The sequence below is a fragment of the Buteo buteo genome, chromosome 11 (assembly GCF_964188355.1).
Source record: "Buteo buteo chromosome 11, bButBut1.hap1.1, whole genome shotgun sequence".
In the NCBI taxonomy this organism is placed as follows: Eukaryota; Metazoa; Chordata; class Aves; order Accipitriformes; family Accipitridae; genus Buteo; species Buteo buteo.
The window spans coordinates 25,059,321-25,068,259 of NC_134181.1; the positions used below are offsets into that span (position 1 = coordinate 25,059,321).

The 8,939-nt window shown below is 64.6% G+C and overlaps 1 protein-coding gene across 4 annotated transcripts; it reads right to left on the bottom strand.

The window, feature by feature from the left end:
• Positions 1-129: 129 nt before the first annotated feature.
• Positions 130-6,552, bottom strand: MTMR11 (myotubularin related protein 11). Of its 4 annotated transcripts, XM_075039448.1 has the most exons (15): positions 6,273-6,503; positions 6,051-6,166; positions 5,358-5,430; positions 5,128-5,270; positions 4,754-4,998; positions 4,424-4,511; positions 4,256-4,344; positions 4,041-4,162; positions 3,871-3,934; positions 3,546-3,616; positions 3,272-3,447; positions 3,023-3,193; positions 2,594-2,818; positions 2,070-2,342; positions 130-1,616 (listed from the first exon to the last, which is right to left on the bottom strand). In XM_075039448.1, the coding sequence occupies exons 1-15, from the start codon at positions 6,319-6,321 to the stop codon at positions 1,485-1,487; spliced, it is 2,037 nt and encodes a 678-aa protein (XP_074895549.1). In that variant the 5' UTR covers positions 6,322-6,503; the 3' UTR covers positions 130-1,484. The 4 variants fall into 4 exon arrangements, with proteins under 4 accessions (XP_074895549.1, XP_074895545.1, XP_074895546.1 ...); XM_075039444.1 differs by lacking the exon at positions 6,051-6,166 and having other exon boundaries at positions 5,128-5,220; positions 6,273-6,552; XM_075039445.1 differs by lacking the exon at positions 4,424-4,511 and having other exon boundaries at positions 4,792-4,998; positions 6,273-6,437.
• Between the last annotated feature and the right edge of the window lie 2,387 nt (positions 6,553-8,939).

Sequence of the window (8,939 nt, forward strand, 5' to 3'; positions counted from 1 at the left end):
GGCGGGGTGACCGAGCCGGCCCCGCCCACCCTTCTGTCGCGATATCCCCTGCCGTGACAGGCGACGACATCACCCTCACGGCCGGGAGCACTGGCCCAGCGGTAGGGGTCCTCAGTGCCCGGGGATCCGAGTTCTGGCGGATCCCAGTGTGGAGGGATGCCGGTGCCGGGGAAATCCCAGTGCCGAGAGATCCCTGCGCTGAGGGATCCCAGTGCTGGGGGAATCCCAGTGCCGAGGGAATCCCAGTGCCGAGAGATCCCTGCGCTGAGGGATCCCAGTGCCGGGGGAATCCCAGTGCCGAGGGAATCCCAGTGCCGAGAGATCCCTGCGCTGAGGGATCCCAGTGCCGGGGGAATCCCAGTGCCGAGGGAATCCCAGTGCCGAGGGAATCCCTGCGCTGAGGATCCCAGTGCTGGGGGAATCCCAGTGCTGGGAGGTCCAGGTGCCAGGAGATCCCAGTGTGGAGGAATCCCAGTGCCAGGTAAGGATCCCGGTGCTGGGAGATCCCAGTACCAGGGGAATGCCAGTGCCAGGGGGGCCTCCATGTCCGCAGACCCCCACCTCAGCCTCACATGCCGGGTGTCCCCCATCCCGCGCCCCCTGCCCAGTTCCCCCCTCGCAGCCACACGGCATCACCTGCAAAACTGCGCTTTAATGGTCTCCAAAATACAGACCTCATGGAAAAGGAGCTGGCCAACAGCCCCCAGCAGGGCGAGGATCCCACCTGCCTCCGCCAGGCCCCCAGGAGGAGGACTGGGGGTCTGCCCGTGGCTCCCCAGTCTCCCACCTCATCCCCATTCCCGTCCCCCCTCCATCCCGAGGCATTTCAGGGCACTGGAGCGGGTCCCTCATGCCATCCCACGGCAGCAGAGATGGGAGCGCGGATGTCAGCCTCACCACGGCCACAGCTGAGCCCTGCGGTGGGCCCAGGGCGCTGCAGGAGCCAGGATCCAGCTGTCCCCATCCTCCTCGGGGACCCACGTTACAGCCCCAGAGCCGAGGGCCGGACTCCCTGCAAAGCACTGGGGGCTCCCGCACCATCAGTGGGATTAAACCGCCCCAGTAATGCCCAGCGGTGGGGCCTGATCCTGCTCACCTGGGCTGGATGGGACCATCCCAGCCCTGAGCTCCTCAAAGCTTCTGTGGAGGTAGCAAGAATTTAATAAAAAACGAAGAAACTGCCAGACATGGCGAGAGTCGGGGGCACCTTCGGGGACCCCCCCGCTCTGCCTCCTCCAGCCCAGGCACCGGCAGCTGAGTGGCACCGCAGGATCCGGCCCCAAAAAGCCCTGCACCCTGCAGCGGGGAACTGCTCAAAGGCAACAGCAGAAGGCACAGGGCAGTTTTTGGGGGTGGGTGTCCCCAAAATCTGTGCAGCTGGAGGGAGCCCCGGGGGTGGGACACCCCAGAGCCCTGCCGAGGGACAGGGCTGTCCCAGCAGCCGTGTGTCCCCACAGAGGGGGAGGATCCCATCCCCAGGACCCTCACCGGGAGGGTGCGAGGGGGCTGCCAGCAGCCTCGGTGCAGGGTCCCGCTGGCTGCCAGGCGCTGAGCCGGTCCTGCAGCAACGTCAGCTCCTCGGCCAGGCCAGCCGGAGATGGGGCGAAGCGCCCACGCTGCGGGGAGAGGTGGTGTCTGGCCAGGGGTGATGTATACAGGGTCGGGGGGGACATGGTCAGGGGTGGGATGGATGGGCACGGGGTCAGAATGGATGGACACAGGGTGGGATAGATGGATACGGAGTTGGATGGATGGACACAGGTCAGGATGAATGGACATGGGGTCGGGATGGACAGATGGATATGGGGTCGGGATGGATGGACGCAAGATGGCATGGATAGACACAGGGTCAGGACAGCCACGCACAGACCACCCACACCAGCCTCAACCCACGTCCTCAGCTGCAGGACACAGCCGGGGAAAAAGAAATCCCCTCTGAACCGGGAACCCCTTGGGTCTGGGCCCACCTGGGACCCCCACCACGGTGCAGCCCCGCCGTGCCTCAGTTTCCCCTGACTTCACCAGACAGACCCCATCAGGGAGACCCCAAGCACCGGTGCCGGTGTTACCTGTGCCTCAGGCAGACCCCGCAGGTAGCAGCGCTGCCAGAGCCGGACGGAAGGTCCTGCGGCGCAGGGCAGCAGCAGCCCCGGGGGGGGGGCAGGGGGCCGGTTACCCCCTGGGCTGCCCCCCCACTCGCCAAGGCTCTCTAGGGAGGGGGCCCAGCGGGACAGGCGTTGGGGGGGACGGCCGCTCCTCCAGGGAAAGGGTTGGGGTGACAACATCCCCTTGGTCAGCACGAAGACGTTGCCGGCCCCCGGCCCTGGCCAGGCATCAGTGGGCTGGGAAATGGTGGGGGGAAAAATAGGAATTAGGGAAAAAGGGGGGGAAAAGCCAGCGGGAGGGGAAAACCCCACAGCTAGCGATGGGGCACGATTTTTGGGGGGCACACAGCACCAGGAAGGGATTTAACATGCAGAGCACCCCAAATTGAACAGGTGAGCAGGCAGGTGGGTCTCATACAGCACAACCTGGACGCCTGGCTCCCTTCCCAGCACTGCAGCCCCCCTGCCAAAGCCAAGCCCCGACTCACCCTGCTCGGGGTCTGGGGGTCTGCAGCGCTGGGAGGTCCTACAGTGCCAGCAGCACCCGCCGGGTTCCTGAATCGGGCCCGCTGGTGCCGGCTGTAGCGCAGCCCCCAGTCCCAGACAGTGGGCAGCCTGCAGGCAGGGCTGCCTGTCCTGCCCGCCTGCGGCACACCTGGCTGGGGGTCCCGCCAACCATTCACCGGCGTGTAGGTCTGGCTACGAGGCCGGTGCTGCCGGGAGGAGAAGGGATGAAACAGGAGCTTTTGGGGAGGCGTCAATCCCCAATTGGGGATATGGATGGGGAAACTGAGGCATGGTGCAGCTGGATGCAGCCAAGCGGGATGGGAGAGGATTCATCTCTGTCCCCAAATCCGTCCCTAAACCCCGCTTGCTGGCAAGGGACCCAGGAGTGTGTGCCCCCCCTCCAAGCTCACCGGGCTGCCTCGTCCCTGCTGCCGCTGGCAGCTGAAGAGGAAGGTGCTGAAGTAAGGGGCGAAGCTGCTGTCGTGGAGGGCGAGGAGATAGGCCTCGGTAAAGCCAAAAGCCGCTGGGAATTGCTGCACTAGCTGCCACGTGCAGTCCAGGAACAGCAGGAAAACGGGAGCCTGGGGTGGGAGGACACGCGTGCCTGTCACCAACTGAGGATGGGGACAGGGTAGTGGCGGCATGGGGTGGGTTCTCACCTCCTCCCGGGGGCTGTCACGACGGAGGAGCCCCAGTCGGTGGGGAAAGGGGTGTCCAGCTGCCACCCATTCCCGCTGCACCAGGCTCTGGAAGCCGGGCAGGGTGCGGGTGTGGGGGTCCCCTAGGAGCTGCACCAGCGAGGCCAGCAGGCAGTTTAGGTCCCGGTCTGATGGCTCTGGGAGGGGGAATGAGGCATTGAGGGGGTGTCCCCAGCGTGTCACCACCCCCCCCCCCCCAAAACGTACCCCCCTGCTTCTCCCCTCCTGGTGCTACCTTGCAGGAGGACGGAGCAGCGTCTCCCCGCCAGCAGCGATGCCACCTCAACAGCTTTTCTCAAGCAGGTGCTGGGGGCAAAAGGTGGGAGCGGGGTCAGGGCACCCCAAAATGCCACAGTCACCTGCCTGGGGGTCTGCAGCCCACCCTGGGATGCTCATGATGGTGGTGGGGGGAGGACCATACGCCTGCTGCAACACCCCCATCACCAAGGCGGGCCATGGTGGGGACCCACCCCCCCATAACAGGGGTAGTTTTAGGGTGAGGTTTTCCTCCACCACCCCGCACCCCAAAAAAAGCCCCCTCCCCAGCATCGCCCACTCACCGGACATGGTCCAGCCAGCGTGTCCCCTCCAAGGCTGAGAGCCACTTCTCTTCCGCCGCCGCACCTGGCTCGCATGGGCAAAGGATGGGGAGGGTCAGCGGAGAAGGACGCCCGGGGTGGGACTGGGGGGTCCCCACCAGATCCCTCCCCCCATCCCAGTCCCTGCTCACCGGGCAGGCAGAGCGCCCGCAGCTTGAGGTGGGCGACCTGGATGTCGGCGAGGGTGGGCAACTCAGCAGTGTCGGCCAGCACACAAGGCCCACGGCCCCCCAGCAGCAGAGCCTCCAGGCACCTGGGTGGGGGGCAGAGGGACCCCCAGGTGGGGCTGGGTTGGGGAAACACCCCCAGACACCCCCCCCTCCCCCGGACCCCCAGCAGGACTCACCTCACATCCTCACTGCCTGGCTCAGAGGCCGCATGGAAGCTGGCAGCTCTCAGCAGGTCTCCGCCGCCTGGGTGGTGCCAGCACAGGCGCTGCGGGCAAGACAGGGTGACACCCCCCCCCACATCCCCTATCCCCTTCCCCCCCCCAGCACCCTCCCAGGGCACTCACAGGCACCCGGCGCTCCTCAAAGTGGGCGAAGGTCCGCTTGAGGTCGTGGTCCAGGAGCCCGCTGGGCACCCACAGGTACTGGGGGAGGCTGTGGGCGGGGGGGGCATGGGGCAGGTGCCCCCTCCCCAGTACCCCCCAAATCCCAGGGTGCCATTTCGAGTGGCTCACAGGGTGTTTTCCCAAACGGAGGGGAGGCTTTTCTTCCCCATCCCTTCACCACCCTCCCTGGTCCCCTCGGGGTGGGGGTGGTTCATGCTGTGCTCCCCCCCCCTCCCCCCCAGTATGGGGTGCTGGGGGGCCCATGGACCCCAGTGTCCATTTGGGCCATACCTGGGGGCCATGTCGAAGCGCTCGTTGACGGCGCTCACCCTCCAGCCCACAGCACCCAGGCGCTTCAGCTCCTTCTCCCAGTCACGCAGGCTCTCAAAGAGCAGTGTGGCGGCCGAGCCTTCCTCCTCATCCTCATCCTCATCCTCCAAAGGGGCTTCAGCTGGGCAGCACCAGCCATCGTGTCCCTCGCCAGCGTCCCCCAGCCATGCGGCTGCCTCCCGTGCTTGGGCGATGGCATTGGCGATCTGCAGAAATGAGCCAGGACCGGGTATGACCCCCCCGCTGCAAGTTCCTCCCCCAAAGCCATGGAGCACCCCAGAACTGGGTACAAACCCTCCCTGTGTCCCCCGTAACTGCCAGCCCCTCCAGCTCACCCGAAACGCCTGCAAAGCCAACCCGTTCTCCTGGAAGTGGAAGCGGAGCAGGCGGAAATCCCGGCAGAAAACGGCCAACTCCTCAGGGATGAACTTGAGGGTGGAGGCGGCCGTCAGCACCTTGGGTTTGGTGCAGCTGCTGGCTGCGGCGGGCGTTGAGGGGGTGGCCGTCAGCGCTGGCTGAGACCTGCCCAACTCATCACACGGGGGCTCGGGGTTGTCACTTTTACCTGCCACCAGCTTGCGGATGCAGGACAGCGCCACGTCGTAGTCGCTGTGGAGGAAGGCACGGGAGCCGGGAGCCTGTGGGAGCCGGGCAGAGAGCTGGAAGCTGCCCCCGGTGTGTGCCCCCCCCCAGCCCTGGGAAAGGCAGTGGGGCTGGATCTGGGACCCCACTGCCTTTGCCTGGCTGGCGCTGGGCCCCATGGCTGCCCCTTGTCCCCCACCGCGTCCTGCAGTGAGGAGTTCCCCGGGTGAATGCAGGGAGTCTGCAGCTGATGAGCAAGAGCGAGGCTGGGATGGGGCTGGAATGTCACCGGGATGGGGCTGGAGCTGCGATGGGGTCAGGATAGGGCCAGGATGCAGCCGCAGTGGGATTAGGATGCAGCCGGGATGGGGCTGGGATGGGGCTGGAGCTGGGATGGGATTAGGATGCAGCCAGGATGGGGCTGGGATGGGGCTGGAGCTGGGATGGGGTCAGGATGGAGCTGGGATGGGATGGGGTCGGGATGAGGATGGGATGGGGTCAGGATGGGGCTGGGCCGGGGCCGGGATGCAGCCGCAGTGGGATCAGGATGCAGCCGGGCTGGGGCTGGGGCCGGAGCGGGGGTTGGGGGGGTGCGGCGGGCGGGGGCCGGGAGGCCGGCGGGCAGCGCGGGGCCCCGCGGCCGGTCCCGGTTCCCTGTTCCCGTTCCCGGTCCCACCTGGGCGGGCAGGAAGGCGACGCGCCGGTTGGTGCAGAGCAGCGTCCCGGGGACGGAGCCGTCTCCCTCTCGGCAGCGCTGCCGGGCGCCGGCCGCCTCCTCCAGCACCAGCTCCCCTGCGGGCACCGGGCGCCGGGTCCGGGGGGGGTCCCAGGAGCGCCCCGACCCCCCCCTCAAACCCTCCCCCGGGGCGGCCCCGGAGCATCCCGGCACCTGCCCTACCTGGGAGGCCGGGGAAGGCCGGCCGGCGGCCGCCCGGGGCCCCGCTCATGGCGGAGGGACTTTGACCGGGCGGGCCCGGACCGGCGGCGGCGGGAGCCGGAACGGAGAAACCCGGGAGCCCCGAGCAACACCGCCCGCCCCGCCCCGCCCGGTCCGGCCCCCGGGCCCGGCATCCCGGCCCCCCCCGCCCCGGGCCCGGCGGGGCGGAGCGGCAGCAGGCAGGATGGCCGCGCTGCCCGCACCCTGCCTGCCCTCCGCCCCGGCGGCGGCCCCCCCCCACCCCCCCGTCTCACACACACGCCCCTCGGTTAGCGGGGAGAGCCCGGGGGCACGGGCAGGAGCTCCGTTGCCGGATGGGGGGTGCGCGGCATCAGGCACCCCGTAAAGGATGGGCGTTGCGGGAGGGGGACCTATAGCTCCAGGGACCCTGTAAGGGATGGGCAGTGCTGAGGCGGGGGGGGGGGGGCATCCAGCCGCAGGCACCCCATAAGGAACAATTGGTGTTGGAGGGGGACCTCTAGCTGCAGGGACCCCGTAAGGGCCGGATGGTGCTGGAGGGGGTGCACATAACAACTCCAGACACCCTGTAGAGGCTTGGCCAGCCAAGGGTCACGCAGCGCGGGCGTACCCCCAGACCCCCAGCCCATCCCCTCGCCTTTCCGCTGGCTGGCACGGGGGCCCCGCACAGCCCCACGGCCTCTCCTCCGGACACGGCTCTGCCGGGGAAGGACGAGCTGCTCCGTGACTCATCGCCAAAGCACGGCCTTCGCCTCCCAACCCCGGAAAAACCAGCAGGCTGCCGGTACCCGTGCCAAGCCAGCCTGGCTTCCGCCGGCCCCAACCTCGCCGAGGCGGCCCAGGGACCTGGGGCCCTGACCTCGCTGCCAGCAGCAGGTGGATGGTGGCCCTGGCGCCACCTTTGCCACCTCCTCACTGCCAAAAAAACCTCTGGGGACCCCGAAACTCAAATCCCCTCGGCTCAGCTTCTCCTGCCGGGGCAGGAGCAGGGCGGCCGAGGCACCGGTGCCAGCACAAGGCAGGATGAACCCTGGCATAAACCAGGCTCAAGAGAAAAACCCAGCACCGTTGGAGCACACGCTCCAGCTAAAAATCTTATTTTTGGCGTATTTGCCCCCAGATTTTGGGGGCAGGTCCAGCTTTGGTGGCTGCAAAGCTCAGGCACCCCAATTTTCTTCCTGCAGGAAAATCACCCGGTGGAGCATCCTGGGGGAGCTCGGCCGAGTCTTTGGCTCTGGCACCTGGCAGATAGAAGGAATTTCCTGCAGGGCTTTAGCCCAGGACTGCTCTCCAAGGTGAGCGTAGCGTCTGCGCCAGCTTGGGGTCAGCCCGGGCCACCCCAAGAGCTGGAGGAAAATTGGCTGGCACAGGCAAGCCCACACCGACGTGGCACTGGGCACGGTGCAGCCACTCACCCATGCTGGGAGGAAGGAGTAACACTGGGAGGTGAAATAGAAAATCCCAATGCAAAGAAATCCTGTGGGAAACTGCTCCCATCTCCCCGCCATACAGGCTTCCAACTGGCCCCAAAAGGCCCCAAACGCAGCAGCGCGGGGCGAGGATGTAGCCGCCCTTCCCCACTCGCAGGCCCAGGGCTGGACCGATGGGGCTGTAGCTCTTGATGAACATCATCAGAGTGACTTTTTCCTCTTTCTGAACCCATTTAAAGCTTCAGCATCCAAAACACCTCATGCCAGCAAGCAGATGGATTTTATCTTTATGCTGGGCAAAGCCTTACTTGGGTATTAAATTGCTCAAAGCATCCCTGGGTGCTGGCCTTCAAATGCAGCTGGGGAAAAGGTTCCTCCAAAATCAGCGAGGATGGACAAAAATGCTGATGGAGGCGGAGGGAGGTGGTTTCTTTTTTAAATGAAAGCCTGAATTTGATACCAAAATAGAAGGAAATCTTCCCCAATCCCCAGGAAGGAGGATGGAAGGAGGATGCTGTGCTTCACAGCAGAGAAAAAAAACCTAACTTGATGTGGGAGGGAATGAAGGCAGGGAATTTGGGGCACAAAGAGTCAGGGCACCCAGACCTCATTGGGGCTGAATCCCCGGGGCGAAGTGGAGGAAAGAGGCACGGCCGCTGCCCAGGGCTTAATTAGTTGAATGTTGTTTATTGTCAGTGAATCTATGGTAGCATAAACGAAGGATGCGGTGTACAGCCCGATTGCAACGCGCCATCTAGTGCTGGCTACAGCGGTGCTCACAGGGAGTAAAAAAAATCACCAACCTAATATTTAATTAAAAAAAAAAAAGTCTTTTGTGAATAAACAATTGCAGAATTAATTTAGGTCACTTCTTGTAGGATTAGTGATAACCAAAGCATCCCATCAGCCTTCCCCAGGGAGGGGCCAGGTAACATACATGAAGGTAAATGCTCGTTCGACAAAATAAAATGCTCATTAATAGGTTTTGCCCACCCTTAAAGAAAATCTTTACTGCACCCAGGGCCTGCTGGCAGCAATGTTTCTTCCAACGACACTATTAAGTGCACTTATTTTAAGACCTCAGGATCACGTTGCAGCCGATGGGAGAAAAACCCTCCCGGGGGCAGGTTTGGTGCTTTTTCTTCCATGAAAGATACTTTGGAGCATGAGTTGCTCTCACTTCCCACTTTAAAAAAAATAGAAAAAATATCCACTGCAT